We start from the raw sequence: 21521 nt of genomic DNA on the forward strand, positions 1-21521 counted from the left end.
CCCTAGTTTCGACAATTTCGAGCAATTCAAGTTTTCGACAATTTCGAACAATTCAAGTTCGAATTCAAGTTTAAACACAAAATACTACAATACATCATTCTCAAGAAAAATTAAGCACAAACAAGCAAGAATTTGAGAAAATTTTGGGCAAAAATGCAGGAATGGATCTTTATTAAAATGTAGGAATGGGCAAACCCCCATGAAGATTAGCAATGTTGTTAAAATGCAGGAAAAAAATAGGAGGAACGGACCGTATTAAACAGGTCCAGGGGTAGTTAGGGATGGTACCGGAATGGATCGAAACCCGGAATAAGCATTTTTTAAGGACCGGGGACCTGTTTAATACGGTCCGTTCCATTTCTACATGCTTTGGGCTTTCATAAGATCTTTACACATCTTAAATATTAGAGATAATACTAAGTTGCTGAAAATTTGTGTTAAATCAGTCTATGCACAGTATATTTACTGAATTGATGCTTATTCCATTCCTTGCTCCTGGTGATAACTCCAAGTCTTTTTGGTTAATATTTTGTTCTCTGTGCCCCTGATACCTGTTTGATCAGACTCACTAAGATCATCTTTTGCTTAGTAATGCAGGCAACTATGTTTAATGATGCTACCAGTGAGTTTGATGTTCTTGTGGCTAGTGATGCTATTGGAATGGGTCTCAATTTAAATATTTCTAGAATCATATTTTCAACGCTGCAAAAGTTTGATGGTCAAGAGATGCGTGATCTGACCGTGCCAGAGATCAAGCAAATAGCAGGTCTGTTGTATTCTGTGACTTTTATTAACTCCACTGTATGGAAGAGACGTGATTTTCTTAAAACTGCAAATGCATCGATGAAATGATGAAAATTCCATCACTTGTCAACACAGTGAATGATGTTAACAACATGAGGTCGCTGGGGGGGGGGGGGGGGGAGGGGAGTTAGGATTTTTGCATTGGAATATTCACCAACAGGTTACATGTAAACCAATTTTTTTCTTTTTCTCTCTTCTTCCCTCCCTCATTTCCTTTTTTTTTTTTTTTTTTTTTTTTTTTTTTTTTTTCCCCAATTGTATGATAGCATTGATAAATCTTTCTGGATCAAGTGTTTTCAGACCAGTGGCGATTCCAGGATTTTTCCATTATGGGTTCGGATTCTCGGAGCTCATTACTTCATTAGATAATCTAGTTGATCGATATATCGATAAATATAACAAGATATACAAAATAAAAGTATGATTGTGTAAAATAAAATACTCCACATGCTTTGACTTTAATGAAAAGGAAAAAATATTCAGTAACAACAAGAAATGAAGCAAAAATAATTATTGAAATTTACAAGGTACTCTGTAGTATATAAGGATAGTTTTACAATGACCACACTAATTTTGTAGCCACTATAATATTTTGACCCATACCGTTAATTACTATTATTAGATCCACACCCTCCTATTCATACTATGGTGTCTTAAATCTTAATTAGATACATACTACCAATAATGATCAGTAATCGTGCAAGAATAATAAAAAAGTAAATACATATTTAATAAATTTAATAAAAAAGTAGAAACGATATAATGAAAGTCAAATGAAGCAACAAAACAATCATAGAAATTAATAGGCGGGTAGTACTATATAAAATGTGCAGTTTTTTTTGGAAAAAAATTAAAAAAAAAAAAAGCAAAATGGGTTTGGCATGGGATTAGATCCCGCGTCAACTAGTGAGAGTCTTTCACAAGAGTTCTTGACCGCTGAACCACAGACAATACATAGTATCATTTAGTAGTTGCATATTTATTTATCTTATATTTATCTTATATTTATTTTATCTCTAAATTACGAATTTTGCCCAAATCCAGTATGGGTTCAGCTGAACCCACTGAACCCATACTGGAATTGCCACTGTTTCAGACGTCTGTAAAATATCGTATGCTTTTAGTTTTTCCTAGGCCTTATGTTTGAAGGATGTTTTATAATAAGTTTTTCTCAGGTGTACCATACATAGGCAATTTTTCTGCTCAGTTTTCCTGTGTTATGGAGATAGAGTCATAGAATTTTGTGCTTCCATCCTGCATTTTCTTTTTTCTCCTACAGCAGATTTCTGCTTTCTGTGATCTTTGAATTTCAGTGATAGGTATATGTTGATGCAATATTAATGCAAACATGGGTAATTCGATTATTTGATGTAACAGTAATCAAGCCCTAATACATTCATGTTTCTTGAAATAAGATGAATATGTAAAATATCATGTTATGTGACTTTAATTGTCGTTAATCACTGTTTTATGAGATGATCCATGGTTCTTGTAGGAAGAGCTGGTAGATTTGGGTCCAAGTATCCAGTTGGTGAAGTGACATGTCTAAACGGGGAAGATCTACCACTACTACATTCATCACTCAACTCTCCATCTCCAGACCTAGAGGTGAAAAAGTTAAACTACTGCAGCTGTAATTGGACTTCATTTGAATTGTTTCTATTGTATAGCTTCCTATGAAACATTCTATAGATGAAGCAAATAGGTTTTTACGTTACGAGTCTATTGCCTTTTTGTATTTTTGATCATGTATATTCTTTGCAGTGTGCGGGATTGTTTCCGAGCTATGATCTTATGCTCATGTATTCAAGAGCGAATCCACAAAATGGATTGTACCAGATATTGGTAAATTATCTCACTATCCTCCCCCATGAAACAACAAATCACATAGCTATTACTGTATCATTTATTTTCTGTATTATGGGTCTCGACTTCTGTTTGTATTGACAGAAATCGTGTACACCAATATTTTCTGAAATTATAAGGGCATCTCTGTTTGTATTGAGGAAGAGAGGGAGAGGGTTTCAATCACTATTTCTGTTCGGCTCCCTTCTAAATCATGAGGTCTTCAACATCTTTTCTCAAGTTGCTAAGGGATTCTCTCCAGTCCATTTTAATAATTGTTAGCATGTATTCTGGTAGCATTGTCTTGTGGAAGGTGGGTGATGGGGTTATCAGTGACCTCAAGGTTGTGATGCTCAGACTTGTCATATTGCCTTACCGGTTACCGCACCTATGTCGATACTACCCAACTCCGGTGCGGACATAAAATACGGATTATATCTGGCAATATGATTGCAGACATGAACTCAATCTCTATAGGCTATTGCTGGGTTGAGAGGATATTTTCCTACTTTCTCTAACACAAACCTCGTTTGCAACACTCTCTTACTTTTTCTTACAGGAAACCCACATGCAACACTTTTCTTAGAAACCCCACATGCAACACCCTCTCTCCAATCTTGTCATGCAACACTTTCTCATCAACGCACTTTGGTCTTTGAGGCTACAGTGGGTGCAATTAACATAAATTTATCAGAGGGCTTTGCTGATTTTGGTAGCATATATATTTAGATCATTAGTCAACTCTGTTGCCGTTAATTTGGTTTCTTATTTTGCAGGAACACTTTTCAATCAATTCTAAATTAGCATCAAATTACTTCATGTCCAATTGTGAAGAATTGCTGGTATGTAAAAACAAAATGTATCATTCTCATTGCAATCACATTCTTTGGTATAATGCTGAAAAATTATTCATTCCAACTAATGTAATATATTTTAAAAAAATGAAAAAAAGAGTTATCCAATCCTTCCCCCAACCGGCTCACTTTTTTTTTTTTTTGCACAAACTCCAACATAGAAGCTTACCACCAGAAAGGGTCATCTGTATTTCCCTCGCTTCAAATGCCGCCTGTTCATTGTACCATTTTATGATGTCACACAACCCACATAAGTAGCAAAAATCCCTAATAAATAGAGGGCTTGAAATTATGCCACTGTACTCACAGTCAGGAGATTTAGTTGACACATTGCCTTGAGTTCTGTCCATGGAATTTGGGGATGTGTTTGCACTCTTAGGTGCAAAATAAAAAATTCAGTGTACATTGGGTGTACAATAATATTAGTGTAAATCTAACAGTTTAGGTGCAAAATAAAAAATTCTGTGTACATTGGGTCTTCTTTTAAGATATTGTCAATTTAAACCTATCTTGTTAGAACAGATTTGTCATTGGTTACCATAGACAGTTACACAAATATTAATAAAGCTATTTTAGTAGGATAAAATATGGTTGTGTCAGAGAAACTTAAGGCATCAAGGTGGTTGTCGATAAACTTACCCCCACCCCCTCTCTTATTGTTTTTTCTTTGCATTTTTGTTCCTTTCTTGTAACACTTTTGCACCACATAAACATATTTTCGGTGTTATTTTAAATGCTAACAAGCCGAAGTTGACACAGAAAGTAGCTGCCATTATCGATGAGCTTCCACTTGGTTTGCGTGAGAAATATATCTTCTGTATCAGGTATTAGACTTTGAGCAGGTTTTCTTTGATTGGCCCTTTCTGTGTGCACTTGCTTGTTTCTTTTATCTGATTTTCATTATTAATCACTGTGTTGCCATCTTTAAGTTTTAGTCAAAGAATGAATTTCATCAGATGAAGAAAGATGATTAAAATTATAGATCTCTAAACAGAATTGTGACAAATTGTCCTCTCTAAAAATAGAAAGAGAATCACAGCAGATATATTGAGAATGTATTTTATTATTTACCATCAATCTGTGTTTTGCGTACTTTAATTATTTCTTGCGCTAAAGTTTTCTCAAAATTTTGTGTTTTTACTCCCATGTTTCTCCTCCCTTTTTATCACCTTACCACTGTTTCAAACTCTCTTAACTTTTATTTGTATAATTTTTCTATTTCTCACTTAACACATTTTTTTTAAACACTTTTATTCAATCAATTACTACGTATATTGTTATACTCCTGTTCTGTTTTGGACGATTCTTTATCAAGGTTCATGTTAGCCGATCCCAAATCACTTTGGGATTTACTTCAATTGTTAGACACGTGGACTATGTCCAAAAATTGTACTTGGATGTGGGAACATGGCTATGGAACATATCTAAATTATGAGAAGATTGTTTAACATGTGCTAAATGTACAGATACATACACATATTTTTGGCTTACTTATTAGTTATCATTGACGTGCTTATTTGTAGCTCATATCCACACATATTCTTCTCTTTCTTATGTTTTCACACGTTCTTCTACAATTATGTGGATTGAAATAATTGAATCGTTGAAGAGTTTGGTTGAGCCTTTTGTGTAAGTTTTCCATACCCTTGTTAGAATGTTGAGTGTTTGTAACAGGTGCAACAGGTGCAGAAGAGAAATGAAGTATTTTGAAAAAATTGAATGAAGAGGAAATTGTTTGATGTCTAACAAGCCAATTTTCACTATAATATATGCTAGCAACTTTGTTTAACACATGATTTAAATTGAAAGCTTGATTTTGTAGAGATTTCGGAATCAAGCTCCAGTGACAAAAATTGGGTAAAAGTGCATAAATAGGATTTCATCTATGTTACATGGACTCGAGAATAGGTGTCGAACACGACACATGTCCAAGTGTCCGATCCGACAAGTTCCAAAATTTTAGGACACGGGGACTCTGTCCGAAATATGGACATGGGTTTGGGGACACGTCAATACGTCACTTAAACTTATATAAATTATATATTACAAAAGCTTTAAATTTTTCATTACGTCCACCCCTATTTTTTTGTAATTTTAATTCTCTCCTCGACAAATTCTTCTAATAAATGGCAATCTTCTTCTCTCCATCTTCTTTATATCCCTATAAAAAAATAAAAAAATAAAAAATCTTCTCTATATCAATGGTGGTTTCCTTTACAGTTGTAGGGAAAATTCTACAGGACTGCCCTCTATTACCAGTGTTGCTCTATGGTATAGAATGTTGGGCTTCTAAGGAGCACTTTAAAAAGATGGAGGTTATGGAAATGCGCATGTTGAGGTGGATGTGTGGGAACACTTGAAGAGATAAATACAGAAATGAGGTTATTCACAAAAAATTAGGTGTGGCAGGCATTGCAGACAATTTAAGGGAAAATCGTCTGCGTTGGTTCGGGCATGTAAGACGGAGACCCGGGGTGCACCGGTTCGAAGAGTGGAAGAGTGGGACCATGGAGGGGTTAAACGAGGGAGAGAGACCGAAAATGATTAGGTTGGAAAAAGTTAGGAAGAATATAAAATATATGGATTTGCATGATGATAAAGTATTGGATTGTAAGGGATGGAGGAAGAAGATTTATGTCAATGATTACACGAAATAATCAAATTTGGTTCATGTTAGCCCACCCCATCGTTATGGGATTAAGGCTTTGATTGATTGATTGATATCAATGGGTGGTCTTCAAACAAGATATGGTTTACTTTCATGCTTCTCTTTTTTCCTCTCCACTTTTAATGGAAGTGTCCGAGTGCATAGTGAAGGGTCGGACACGGATCCCGTGTCATGTTGTGTTGACACAAACACTGCGCGATTTTAGCCATGTCCAAGTAACATAAGATTTCGTAGCTCTTCAATGTTTGGTTGTTGAACAGAAAATAGCAAAATAGAAAAAGTGAGTAAATATGATGGGTAAATCCCTTAATTATATTTTGCTGTTTTCATACTTTTTTCCCCTTAGAAGTGATGGGAATATCTGTGTAAAATTATGCAAATCAATATGATAAATTTAAAGGATAATACCCTATTTTCTTGTATTTCCATAATAACACATGAAAATAGTGAAAATAAAAGATTTCCACATACTTTTGTAGTTTTACTTTCTACAAATATTTAGTCTTAATCAATTTTTTTCCAAATCAACTTGGCTCCCAAATACATTGTTAATTCTGTGCCTCTGCATGTTCTTGGCATTATCCATTGATTGGAAAAAAGTATTGTTAGGAAAAGGTATAGAGAGAAATAATAGAGAGAGTTTGGACATAAGCGTAATCCTTTATCCATAATCCATATTGTTCTACAATGTATTATTGCCATTGTCTATGGATAAATTTCTGTAGTATCATTCACTCTTTGGGGTAGTCCTCTTATAATTCTTACCAGCTTTCTGTCTAGAATCGCCTTTCCAAAAAGTCTACTGGAAATTTTTGAACATTTTGTATCCTGCTGTCGCAAAGAATAACAATTGGTGATGGGAATTTGTATTTCTTCTCAGCATGGTTGGATTTGATATGATATGATATTGATTTGAGAAGTTGAAATTACTTTTATATCATTTGTTAGAACTGATTGTTGTTGGTATTGCAAGGCTTAAGATTCGTACACAAGTTGCTCTCACGAGTCTCCTCACCTATCACCAAGATAGAGATGCACAAATGAAAACCCACTATGTGGTCTATGTCATATAATTGTTTTATTAATTTTGGAGGTAACAATGTTTACTTCTAGATATCCATACAATGTAGGAAGGGTCGGCAGTCTATTTGTTCTATTCCTGCAATGTCCCTTTTTAATCTTGTTTCTTTTTCTGGCCTCTTTGCTCATAGATATTTCTGGTATCAAGGAGAGCATATTGTGTGGGAAGTCCTTGCAAAACAACAATGAAAAACTTCCATGTTTGAAAAAATGAATTCAGACACTCAAGCTGGGTTCACATGCCTGTAGCGCTCCCTCGTGCCTCCTCTCTGCCTGATAAATATGCACTGCCCAGATCTTCCTAGATTTTTAAGCTTTGGCATCTTGGGCTACAGAATCTAAGCATTCGTTTTTAGATATTGGCTTTTTTTTTTTTTTCTTTTATTGAAACCAGATATTCGTTATTTAGATCTACTTTCATTTCTCTTTTATGTATTCTTATTATGATCGCTGAATTTTGGCCCTTATTGTATCAAAACATGATGGTATGCATGACATTTTTTTTTTTTAGTGTGTGTGTGTGTGTGTGTGTATTCTACCTCTGGTATGGCACAATTTACTTTCCATTTCTTTAATATTTTATCATTATCTTATTTTTTAATCTTATTTTATTTTTGTATGTAACTGATTTTATGCTATTAGTTTGCAATGCAATAACCATGTTGTGTTGAGTCGTACATAAACCACTATTGTCTTAACATTTATTCTGTCTCTATGTGCAGTCCAGTTGATGTGGATGATGATATATCATCGCAAGGACTTGTGCAGGTAAATAAATCTTATCCACATGCTATATGTATGAATTTTTATTACTGTAATTTTTTTTTTCACAGTTGATTTTACTCTGTAAATATATATGGACAGTTTGCACAAACATATGCCAAGAAAGGCATTGTTAATTTACGGGAGATTTTCACACCTGGGACACTTAAGGTGCCTAAAACACCAGCTGCTATGCAAGAACTGGAATCTATTCATAAGGTTTGACTCCTAATAGAAGTTATAATTTATGTATTACCTCCTCACCCCCCCCCCCCCCCCTCCCTCCCTCTTTTCTCTCTCAAATAAATAAACTGCAAGGTATGTAACATGATACCCTTGTAAGGAAAATGGGCCATTCCCCTACGAAGCAAGAACCTTCGGTGCATTTGGTTTAACAATTATATATCCAATTTCTGCCTGGTTTCAGATATCACACGTTCTGGTTGCAATAAGAATGACATTGATGACCTATGATATAGTGTAAAAGTGCTGTCTGTGCCCAGTCCTTTTGCTATCACTGTATCTGAGGTTTGCATTAATTAAATGTCCACTTTATTGGATATTGTATTGTTTCCCAAAATGACTATAGTGCATTGGCAATTTAGGTGAAAAATATTATGGGATCAATAATGAATTTTTTATTTTTCTACAAATAAGAAGAGATGGAAGTTATCTTATACAGTAGAATATTGATTTAAATAAGATCCCTAGGAATGCTTGATACAAGCGCTTGTTTGGCTTTGTTACTCTGTATTAATTTATAGTCTAATTGGAATGTGAAAATGTAGAAAGGTGCATAAAAAGTTGAGGGAGCTTGTGTTTTAGTTGATTTGATGCTTTGGAAGCCTGTTGCTTTGTTACTCCGTATTGTTTAATTGAATTTGAAAATGTAGGAAGGTATTAAAACAGTTGAAGAAGTTTGTGTTTTCTTTTTAACTGGAAATTAGTTGAGTTGCTGTTTTTGAGGACTGTTGGCTATTTTATCATCATCATCATGCTGAAAAAGTAGTTGCTGGTGGTAGTGGTGGTGGTGGTGGTGTTCTTGTCATTGTTGGATTCTCGCAATTTTATGTTATCTATATACTCTCTCCGTGTTTTAATAAGTGCTACACTTATCAAATGCGGCCATGCTTTAATAACTGTTATACTTCCTTTTTTTGGCAAAAAAACTACATTTAAATATTATATCTCTCTCCTCTCATGGTCCCCACCTAAATCCACTACTATTTTTTTTTTTAAGTATATCTTTCCTATCACATTCATTACTTTTCAATAAACTATTAACCCTACTATTTTTCTTTTACAATTCTTTAATACTCCAACTACCCCACTTACCTCTTATTTTATTTAAGTCAGTTAAATTGCCTAAAACTATGTGCCCGTCAAACTGTAACACTTATTAAAACACGGAGGGAGTAGAAAGTATTGTTTTGTGATAGAAGTGGGGTTGGTTGAAGAATAAATAAAATCTACTAGTAAGTATAAGTGGGGAAGAGAGAGAATATGAAAAATGTTATAATTTGATATGAGGGGACCATTAGTGGGGAGGAAAATTGTAAATATTGTTTTAAGTTTCCAAAAGTGGAAATGGAGCAAGTAACAAATTATGGCCGCAAAAAGAAAATTGTAGCAAGTATTAAAATACGGAGGGTGTATAAAGTTAGAATTAAGGGATTATGTTGTTAATCTTTGTCATACAAATTTTGTCAACTTTTATTCTCCGTTTCTCTTTAGTGTCATTGAAACTCAAGGATGCAAATTATGCATGATAGATCTCAAATATAATATTTTGGCCTTGAAGAAATGGAATTATTCCTATTTTGACAGATCTATTTTCAATTTACTGTAACTTACAGCTCCTTAAACATATTTAACATAAGTATCTCTTTGATGAAGGTCTTGGAGCTTTATGTGTGGTTGAGTTATCGCTTGGACGATTCATTTCCTGACCGTGAAATGGCAGCTTCCCAGAAGTCTATTTGTAGCATGTAATAACTGGAGATCAATTGATGTTTTTAGTATGCCTATCCCTTTGGTGTTATTCTAATTTTATTTTTTTTCCCGGTGATCTACCAGGTTGATCGAGGAGTTCCTAGAGCAATATGGTTGGCAGCAGCCACAGTTCAAGAAAAAATTAACCCTTTCAAAATCATCTCTTTTATCCCTGTATAAAAGGCCACAACTGTAGTCTCCCCTTTGGTGTAATACTGATACTATTGCAATTTCCGTCAAGCCTATCAGTCTTTTCTAGAACTGTACTGTGGGAAGTGAAGCGTGCAGTACTCCTCAAGTGATTGCGATTCCATGCTTTTCCGAAGTGTTTGGTCTCATAGAATTTACAATGGACATGGCAATGACAGTTCATCATATACTCAGTCGACAGGCAAAGTATTACTCGAAGTTGTTGGAAGAAATTACATGATCAACAGGACTTAAGTTGCTTTCCTCATGTATACCTCATTATAATAATACAATTGTCTTCTAAATGGACAAAATTAAGTGTAAATAGCTTTACATTATACTTTGTTAATCTCTTAATTTAATACTTGTTTTTAGTGTACGTTTTTGTTGATTCAATGAAAAAAATTATAAACAGTTGAGAGCTAAATACATAGGGTAATCACAATCACATATTGTACAGATTTTTTATTCAACTTATTGCAGTCTTGCTCAATTGTTTGGACACTTTTGGAATCCAATGGAATTTTAAAACATATTTAGTAAAAATTACTGTAAAGACTAGAATTATTATTATTTTTTATCCTCAGATCCCAAATGGGTTTCATAAGCTTACTGGTAGAGAATTGAAAATGGAATAGATGATTCGTGCTCGCGTTTGGTTTGATGCATGGCTACCTGAGACACCAGCAAAACCTTCTACACATGGTCCCCTTTATGATCCGGATGTGCAGGTGTCGCAGTTGATTGATACACCTTCTGCTTGTTGGACCACTAAGGCACTGCGAGTCTGCAAGAATTATTTTTGTCGGAGGAGTGTACTTCCATTCTTCAGATACCGCTATTTATCTCTATGCCTAATGACTCGTAGATTTGGAGGCCATCTAAAAATGGTGTTTATAATGTAAAATCTAGGTACCGGCTTGGAAGAATAGGTCAAATTAATTGTGTTGATGTTGGGGCAGAGGATGAAGAGCAGGAAGCTTGGTGCATTATATGGAAGTTTTGCGGCCTCCCAAAATTTAGCCACTTCTTGTGGCGAATGTGCAAGGGGTGTGCTGCGTAGGGGTGTTCAAAAAAACCCGACCCGATTTCCCGATGACCCGGTAAATATCCGATGGGAAACTTGGGGAAAAAAACTATTTTTTCGGGACGGGTACCCGACCCGGGAAAATTGCATGTTATCCGGGTCGGGACATGGTTCGCAATTTTTACTACCCGGGTACCCGAATTCCCGAAAATAAATTAATTTAAAAAAAAAAAACAAAAAAAAAACTCAAACTTTAGCCCAGCCCATTAGGGTTCTCATTCCAAAAAAAAAAAAACCCCCTCTTTGCCGCTCTCTCTCTTCCTCTCTCTCTCTCTCTCTCTCCTCATAGATCTGCTTCCTTACAATGGTGAATTTGGTCTCACTTCACTCTCATTACCGCCATCTTCTCTCTCCTTCCGCCTTTGTTGAACCTTCATTTTCATCCGCCAATTTCAACGCCTAATTAATTAATTATCCCTTCTTCTGCTAACCCCTAAGTTTTGAAGCCAAATCGCCACGAAGAAGATGAAGATGAAGCAGCGGCAGTCTTGTAGAAGAAGATGAAGCAGCGGGCCGAACTCCACGAAGTTTTCAAGAGAGAGATTCCATTCTTGTTCTCTTATTCTTGTATTTGAATTTTATTAAAAGATTATTAATTTACTGAGTATTTGTTTGATTGAGGTTATTTAATTCATTCTTAGCTTTTGAATTGGTGATGTTTATGATTACATTATGCGTGCTTTTCTTGGTATTTGAGTGTTTGAGCTTTTTGAGAATGAGAAAATCCGGGTACCCGATGTCCCGACCCGAATAATTCGGGTACCCGAAACCCGGGTATCCGAGATATTCGGGTCGGGACATGGGACGAAATACCAATTACCCGGAACTCTGGGTACTCGGATTTGAACACCCCTAGTGATGCGGTCAAGCAAGAACTCTTTCGTATGCATATAGTAGGGGATGATTTGTGTGGGGTGCAAATCTCATTCACAATGTGGCAATGTCCTTCAGAAGGTTTATTAATTTAAAGTAAATGTGGATGCTCATGTAACTACTTCCTAGTGGCAAGAAACCATTTGGGGGAGGGGGAGCTCATCCGAGCAGCGGTTAGACAAGTTGTGGGTGTGTGGGAGGAGGAGTGTGCAAAGGCATCAGCAGTGCATTTTGGGACTGCTAAGCGCTTGGGCATGATGCAAGTATGGTTGGAAGGTGACTCTTCTTCTGTGTGTGGCAATCAACAACGGTTTCAGAGGTTGCTCTCCAATATGGTTAATTTATGATAATATTAGCATGTTTTCAAAGTTTTTTAATGCTTTTTATTTCCTCTCATGCAAGAAGGGAAGGTAACATGGTAGCCCACCATGTAGCAAGATGGGATACTCATGGTTGTTTGGAATTCGTTTGTATGGGTCGATTCCCGCAAAGTCTTGAACTGTTAGCGGATTCTATTTAATAATATTATTGCCTAACGTTTTCCATAAAAAAAAGGTTTAAACTTGTTTTTGAAATGAACTAGATTATTTACATCGTTCATAAATAACACGTTTGACTTTTAAACTATTCATAAACTTACCTCCTTTTTTTTAGTTGATACGTATTCCTTTTTAGGAAGTTTATTTTTAGTTGACACGTTTGTACCTTGCATTTGCTAGTGTACCCCACATGTTTTATCATTTCCTCTCATCTCCTTAATATATGTGTCTGAATTAAACGCGTCAACTAAATTGGAACGGAGGAAGTGCCAAGTTTTGACACATATTTTGAGAAAGTGATTGGAAAAGGTAAACAAACGATTTAAGAGCTACAAACTATAAATTTAAATCGTAACTTAAGACTTTCTTATTGATCACAGCATACTTTAGTAAGTGCAAGGAACGTAAAAGTGTCATAACTTATTGATCACAGCAGCATGACTTGGAAGAGGGAAGATGTTGAATGTGGTTTGAGGCATTAGATGCAAGAGAGATTTTAGCCATGGAGTTGCCAAACTCAGAACAACAAGATAGTTGTATTGGAAGCACAACTCGACAGGTAAATTCACGATTAAATCAGGTTATAAATGCCTGAGGGATAAAGAGCAGGGAAACAGTACAACTTCTGAAGAACATGCTCGTTTTTCTTCAATTTTGTGGCGCCTGAATCTCCCTCAAAAATAGAAAAATTTCTTATGGAAAGTCTATCATGATGGAATAGCTGCAAAAGTTAATTTCTCTTAGAGGAGTGGACTTAAACACCTCTTGTGATTATTGTGGGGAGGAAGAAACGACATAACATATTTTTAGATTTTGTGGAATTGCCACGGAGATTTGTAGTAGTAATATGGTAACCAATGTGAATTTTAATCATGATATTACTTTAAAGGAATGGATTCAAATATATAGCAAGGATAGCATGTTTAGTGAGCATATCAAGACTCTAGTTATAACCTTGTGGAGTCTATGGGTGACTAGCTTAGGAATGACAGAGTCTTTAGACAGGATAAAGGAAATGTGGCTACGGTTAGAAGAAACCAACAACAATGCAGGAAACAACTACAATGGTTTGAGACAACAGATGAAGATTGTATTAGAAGCCGCGACCCCCTTTTCCCTCCTGGTTTCCCAGCAGCTAACCTAACCTGGGAAAAGAGAAGTATGGGGGGGGGGTATGATTATCTAATCCAAATTGATGGCTCATGGGATAGGAATACTAAGCAAATAGGGATTGGTTGGATTTTTGCTGGAAACAACAGAGATAGAGTGTATGGTGGAGGGGGAAACTATGGGATTGCAGAATCAGCTTTTTGTGCAGAAGTAAGGGCTTGCTTGGCAAAAATTCTTGTGTGGACCTTTAAGTCTCACGTGCGAAACTAACCAAGCTGCAAAAAGGAAAGCCCACTGGAATCTCTTTTTTCCCAGCCCAACATACTAACTTCTTTCCCAAGCTTTATTTCGACGCCATTAACAAATTTCCAAAGCTCGAATTTTTTTCTTTCTCAAATTTCCCAGAGCTCGAATTTTCTCAAATCAATTCTAGGGTTTATAATTCATCCCTAATCAATCAATTTCTTCAAAATTCATGGAGAATTCTTCTATACAATCAATTGAATTGGATCTAAATCAAAATATACAGGACACTATAGAAAACTTTGATATTAATGTCATCAATTTCGATCTGAACGAAGTTATTGAAGATGGAGAACAAACTATTATTGAAGCTGAGGATGAGAATGAAGTTCATGAGAAAAATCGACCTCTAATGCAAGCTCAAGGTATTATACGATTATGCAATTTGATTTTAGAATTTGATAATGTGAATTTAAGCGATTATGCAATTGCAATTGTTTGTTTGGAAAATTAAATTAGGCATTTAGGTATTAATTCATATTATTGAAACTAGTTGTGCGTAATTTCTGTGGATTGAAAATTAAATAGGTTTACAGTAGTTATAGCTATGCCCCCAAGGTTATTGAGTTTCTAAGGTGTGCCCATGCTTTTTTAAAATTACAATATATACCCTCTAACTTAAGATGTTTATTCAACCGTACCCTATAACGTTAATCCAATGTTAGTAGTTGTGTTAACGGTTCATTACCACACTTTGGAGAGAGTTATATAAGTAGGTTAACATTTAACATTTTTTTTTCCAAATTTTCTTATTTGCTTTTCTTCTTTCTTCTAAAAGCAACCATTGATATGTCAAGATCTCGGTGTATTTCTTATTCTTTTTTCTCATCCGCTTTTTATTACTTCCTATTTATTTACAATTCTAACGTCGAGTTTACGTTAGAGGGTACGGTTGATTAAACAACTTAAGTTGGAGGGCACAACTTGTAATTTTGAAAAAGCATAGGCACAACTTAGAAGCTCAACAAAGTTGAGGAAATAGCTTAGAAAAACCTTTTTTTTTACGCAAAAGAGGAACCATATATTACATCAAAGTGGTAACTTCCACTTGATCAAAAGCAGCAGAGACTGGTGCATGTTTAGCAACCAGGATAGTAGAGTAAAGCTTAAAAGATAACAAAAAATATAGAGCAGAAAGCAGTAAATATAGTTTGTAGTACTAGGTAAGTAATTAGCAAAAGGCCTATTAGGCAGCACTAAAACAGTAGTTGAAAGTTCATGGGCAGTAGCTAGTAGCAGGCTAGGCAATTCCTTGATCAGTGGCTTGATATTCTGGGATTTCAGAAGCATACAAATCAAAAACTTCTGGAGGAGGGAAGAAGTAGTTTTCTTTCTCACCCTTCTTGACTCTTGTTCTTCCAATAGTAGCTAATTTGTCAGCAACAAAGTTGCAAGTTCTTCTTGCATGAAAAAATGGTAACTTTCCAATTCCTGCTAAGAAGAGCAGCAACATCCCTGATGATGTTCCCAAGGTCATTATCCAAGAAAGCTTCTGGGTTTTTAAGCATCTTAGACAAAGCATCTGCATCTGTTTCCAGTTCAAGAAGTTTAATCTTTCTCTTCCAAGCAATGAGCAGTCCTTCTCTAATAGCAAGGAGTTCAGCAGAAGTTGCACTAACAACATTGAAATTGACTGCAAAACCCTCCTGCCATAGACCTTTTTGACATTTAATTACACCTCCCCCTCCTGCATTCTCAAGGTTCATCCAAGAGCCATCTGTGTTGAGCTTAAAATAGCCCCTGTGAGGAGGAGCCCAAATTCTGCTGGCAGAAGAGCTTGAAGAAGCAGCTGAGTCCATATTTCCCTGCTTTAATTTTAAGCAACCAAGATAATCAACTTGAAACTTATTAAAAGTGGATTGGATGAAAAGCATTTTTTGATCAAAGATGGCCATATTTCTAGTTTTCCATAAATGCCAAATAGAAACTTCAAAAATAATTTTCCAAGAAGAATCACCTTTTAAATTAAAAGGTAACCACTCAGCAAGGTTTGAGTTATAAAAAGTGTTTAAATCAAAAGTAGGAGAGTAATAATTCTTGAAAATGAGAGACCAAAAGGAGGTAGAATTTGTACAGTCCTTAAAGATATGGATGGAGTACAGTCCTCTAAAGGAGCTTCACATCTTATACAAATAGGGTCAAAAGAGACAATTTTTTTCTTGAGAGTAGTTCTTGTTGGTAAGATATCCCTTACTAAATTCCAAAGCAACATTTTGTATTTATAGGGAGCCTTTATTTTCCATAATTAGTTTTTCCAGGAAAGATTAGGAAGAGAAGAAGAATTTAGATTACAAGGAGGGAGAGTAGAGTTGTAGGCTGATTTTATGGTAAAAGAGCCACTCTTGTCTAGAGTCCATCTTAGTCTATCTTTAACATGGACAAGGGTAGGGAGAGGATGTTCTAGAATAAGGGAACAAATAGAATCAGGGATGAAATGCTTAATATTATCTAAATACCAACAGTTGTCTCTAATAATGTTAGAAACCCTCTAATGACCTCTAGAATTAGGAATTCTAATATTGGGAATAAGATACAAAGCACAATCACCAATATAATGATGGAACCAAAGGGAAGTGTCTTCCCCATCACCAATATTAATTATACTTCCAGATTTTAGGATTTCTCTCCCAGCAAGGATATCTTTCCAAATTATAGAATCAGTTTTTTTTTTGGATTATAATCTATGAAATTACTATATCTTAGGTATTTATTGGTTAGAATTTTTACCCATAATTTATCAAGTTGAGTTAAAATTTTCCAACCAAGCTTGGCCATAAAAGAAAGATTCCATCTTTTTAAATCTCTAATACCTAGACCCCCTTTAGACATGGGATCACAAATGACTTTCCAATTGGTTCTAGGAATGTATCTAGATCTATTAACCCTATTCCAAAGAAATTGCTTACATTTCTTTTGAAGCTCAAGGAGGACACTAGAAGGCAAAAGATTAGTTTGCATGGCATAAACGGGGTAAGAATTAAGAACCGATTTAATGAGAGTACGCCTGCCAGCCATGTTTAAAAGCTTAGCTTGCCACCCTTTGATTTTAGCACAAGTTTTATCAAGTAAAGGGAAATAGTCTAGATGATTTAAACGTTTGTGACTAATAATAATACCTAGGTATTTTCCAAAATTAGTAGTATTGGTTATGCTACATATATCACAGATAGATTTCCTGATATTATAATCCATTTTCCTAGGAAAAATGACTGAATATTTTTGAATATTAATAGAAAGACCAGAGATTTGTTTAAAATGGTTAAAAACTTCCATCATAACATGAATATTAGAGGAGGAAGCTTTGCCAAACAAAAACACATCATCAGCGTAAAATAAATGAGATATATTAATATCTTTAGCAATTTTCATAGGTTTCCACATATCTTCATTAACTTTGGCTTAGATCATGCAAGAAAGACAATCTAAACAAAGGACAAAGATATAAGGAGAAAGAGCATCACCTTGGCGAATGCCTTTTTCCGAAAGAAAATGGTTAGTAATTTCACCATTCCACAAAAGGGAAATATTAGGAGTGCAAATACAACTCATAATTAGATTAATCATTTTAAGAGGGATGCTAAAATGGATTAGAGTATCTTATATAAAGGACCATTCTAAACTATCGAAAGCTTTGGAAAGGTCAATTTTAGGGCCATTAAGTTAGCCGTTTTAGAAACTTTATTGAAGTGATGAGCCACCTCTTTAATAATAATAATGTTTTCATCAATGGATCTAGACGGAATAAAACTAGATTGGAAAGGGCTAATAAGATCATTCATGTAGGGCTTTAATCTATTAGAGATACATTTGGTAATAATCTTATAAATAGTATTACATAGCCCAATAGGACGGAAATCCTTCATAGAGGTGGGGTTATCACATTTGGGTATAAGAGAAATATAAGAATCATTTATGTTGCTAGGAATAGCTCCCTTATTAAAACAATCACCTATAAAGTCAGTAATAGAAGAACTTATAAACTTCCATTTTTTTTTGGAAAAAATAGGTTGGATACCATCAGGGCCCGGGGATTTAATAGGGTCCATTTGGAAGAGAAGAAGCTTAATCTCACTGTCAGAGGGAGGTGAAGCAAACCTACTGTCCAAGGAAAAATCTACCCCCTTTTGAAAGGAGTAATTTTGTAAAAGAGAGGTATTAATAGGGTTGCTTTTAAAAACATTTACAAAGTACTCTCTAGCCATCTGTTTTAGTAAAAGTAAATCATTAACCCACAATCCATTATTATCTTGTAAAGTAAGCACTTTACTTCTACATTTTTTAACATTAGCTAAAAGGTGAAAATACTTGGAGTTACAATCTGCATGTTTTCTCCAATCCAAACCAGCCTTTTGAGCCCATAAAATCCTTTCAATTTTGTAAATATGATTGAGATAAAAAAGCAATTCCTTTTCCAAAGAAACAAGAAAAACAGAATATTGTCTAGCTAGGGCAATTTGGATTCCATTAATTCTGGAAACAAGTCTTCTCTTTTGATTGGTAATATTACCAAATACATCATGATTCCATTTTTTAATATTTAATAAGAATTAATTTCTTCCTTTCATAAAATCAAGATCATGCACGTACCAATTAGAGATAAAAAAAATCATTAAAATCAGGATGTTCAAGCTAAGCTGCTTTGCATCTAAAGGGGTAAGGGCCACCTTTACGTTTTTCAAATAAAGAAATAAGAATAGGATTATGGTCAGAGTGATACGAGCAAGATGTAATACCTGAGTGTTAGGGTAGGTGTTCAGCCAACTAGGATTCCCCAAAGCTCTGTCCAACCTTTCTTGAATCAAGTTTAGACCCTCCCTAGCGTTATGCCATGTAAAAGGGTTTCCAGAAAAACCCAAATCGACAAGACAAGCCGCATCAGCTAAACGATTTAGGTCAGCACATTGAGATTGCCTAAACCTTAAACCACCAGATTTTTCAGAGGGTTTGGTAACCTCATTCAGATCACCAAGGAATAACCACGGTGTATCATCTGGAGGAAGAGAAGCTTGGAGGTCTCTCCAAAGTTTGTGCCTCTCCGAAGGTGAAGAGGGAGCATGCACAGCAGTTAGCAAGACTTCTTTGCCATCAGGAGAGAATTTAAAAAGTGCATGGAAATAATTTTTAGTATGACCTTCAATATAGTCAATTAACTCGACAGAGTTCTTGTACATTAACCAAATACCACCACGCAAACCATTCGGATTCACAAATTGAAATCCATCAAAGCCAAGAAATTTAGAAACTTCAGATGCACGATTTTCATCACTCTTAGACTCAAGAATAATGAAGATACTAGGTTTATGAGAGGAAATAACATCCCATGCATGTGGAATAAACTCATTCCTAGTTGCTCCTCTAACATTCCATAAGACGATTTTCATATTAAATCAGGAAAAGGGGGTGGAGGATTACCATTGCAGAAAAGAGGATCAAAATGATCCCACTCCTTCCAACTCATGTATTGACCCATCTTCACTACATTGTGCATCTTCAGAGGGATGACCATCGAGTTTACCTCCCTGATTGTGTTCAATGTCTCCCAAAAGTCCACATCGACTTGAAGTCCCACCACTCCTTTTTTTATTGTGAAGATTTTCATATGGTGATTTGGGTTTTCGAGATCTTGTTCGCTGTTTTCAGACGAGAGAGGGATTATTTGTGGGTTTTGTGGCGGCAGAGCTAGGTTGTGGGCAGTGTAATTTGGCCAATTCACCTGCTGCTGGTACCAAGGACGGAGGGTGGTTGTTGGTGGAGGAGAAGGGTTCAAAGTTGGCGTCGTTGATGTTGGTTGAAACTAGTTGGTCATGAACTTGGTAATTTTGAAGAGGGTGTTGTACATCAAAGTTATTTTCTCTGGAGTCGGAGGGGTTTCTATCGAGGACCAAAAAAGAGGATTCGAGATGGGTGGAGTCTGAATTGAGAGTGTTGGTGGAGTTTGCACTAAATTTCAGATTTAGGAGGGGGTCATGGTCAGAGTTAGTGCAGGGTTGAAATGGAAATGAGGTGGTGGTGGTGGTGGATTGGGAAATGGGTTGAAAGGTTGTCTCATTGACAGAGGTTGAGCTTGGATGATTGGAGAGCCCTATAGAGGGCGAGAGTGAGGGATTGATTGACTTGACAAAGGTCGTATCCATGGAGGTGGGGTGCTGCTCCTCGTGTTTATCCTCGCCAATCGGCGTGGTGGTCGTACCGGAGGTAATTTCGATATGTTTTTCTCCATTGTTGGTAAGAGGCAAGGTTTTGTTTTCTGGGATGTTTTTGTTCTGTGAAATGGAAGTGAGAATGGGGGAGTTTAAAAGGCAATAATTGGTGGTAGTAGGGGTTTGAATCGCCATTGTTGATGCCGATTCCATGGTTGCCAAGTGGCTAACTATGTCTGAGCTTAAGCAAATTGGGGATGGAGGGGAAGCGTGTGAGGGTAGGGAAGAGAGATTTGGGGGATTTTATTTGGTATTTTCAATGTGGAGGCTATCATTGTTATTTATTATTTTATTAATTAAATCATTGGTAGTGATTTCATTGGTGGTGTCTAGTAAAGCAAAGGAATTGGAAGCTGAAGGAATAGAAGGTGAAATTTTAGAAGTATTTTTGGGAAAGTTATTCTGTTTTGTGGTGGGTAGGCTAGGAATTGGATTGGGCTTTAGTTGAACTTTTGGGTTCGAGTTTGGGCCTTGACAAGCTTTAGAGAAAGTGGGTTGGTTGGTTTTTTTAATAGTCTTTGAGGTGTAATTTTTTTTCTTATTGGAAACCATAGTCCATGGTCCATGGTCAGAATTTTGGTGGGAAACCAAGACCCCCATATTAGGGGTAGAAGTTGAAGAAGATGGTTTGGAAGTGGAATTCAACTCATCTTTTGAGGTAGAAGTAGTAGGTTGGACAATATTTTCCACAATTTTTAGAGAACAACGCTCCGTAGAGTGTCCAATTTTTCCACAAAGGAAACATAGGCATTGAATATTTTCATATTCAATTATTTGCCAACTATTGCCCACCCAAACTTTAGAGATCAAAGGACTAGTAAGGTCAATGTCAAGGCATACCCTTGCATACCTTGATCTAGTGATATGATCAGTTGCATAATCAACTCGAATTGGAATCCCTGCTAGCTTGGCGATGTCGAAAAGAGCTTCTTTATCATAATACTCGACGGGTAATTCCGAGAATCGAATCCAAACGGTCATCCTATCAAAAGGATCCATTGAAGGTCTAAAGTTTGGCTTCCATTTGGTGATCATTAAGTAATGATCCATTATAAACCATGGTCCTCCTAGTAAGGCCTTTTCATAATCATCTTGGATAGAGAAACGAAAAAGATAGACATCTTTACCTAAATCAATGACCTCTAGAGTTCCTTTGGGCCTCCACATTGCCCTCACTCTTTAGGTTATTAAAGACGGTCTTACAGAAATACCCAA

At 35.8% G+C, this 21521-nt stretch overlaps 1 protein-coding gene across 1 annotated transcript in view; it reads left to right on the forward strand.

Annotated features, from left to right (window-relative positions):
* Nucleotides 1-10712, forward strand: part of LOC145632065 (DExH-box ATP-dependent RNA helicase DExH16, mitochondrial-like) — a 34339-nt gene extending 23627 nt beyond the window's left edge. Inside the window, exons 8-16 of the mRNA XM_081684335.1 lie at nt 598-766; nt 2300-2412; nt 2569-2649; nt 3426-3491; nt 4263-4327; nt 7974-8019; nt 8116-8232; nt 9910-10001; nt 10090-10712. Of these exons, the coding sequence (XP_081540461.1) occupies nt 598-766; nt 2300-2412; nt 2569-2649; nt 3426-3491; nt 4263-4327; nt 7974-8019; nt 8116-8232; nt 9910-10001; nt 10090-10201 (861 nt within the window). The 3' untranslated portion in view covers nt 10202-10712. The remainder of the gene's footprint in view (nt 1-597; nt 767-2299; nt 2413-2568; nt 2650-3425; nt 3492-4262; nt 4328-7973; nt 8020-8115; nt 8233-9909; nt 10002-10089) is intronic.
* Nucleotides 10713-21521: the final 10809 nt, after the last annotated feature.

The sequence above is a fragment of the Chenopodium album genome, chromosome 5 (assembly GCF_948465745.1).
Source record: "Chenopodium album chromosome 5, dcCheAlbu1.1, whole genome shotgun sequence".
Taxonomy (NCBI): Eukaryota; Viridiplantae; Streptophyta; class Magnoliopsida; order Caryophyllales; family Amaranthaceae; genus Chenopodium; species Chenopodium album.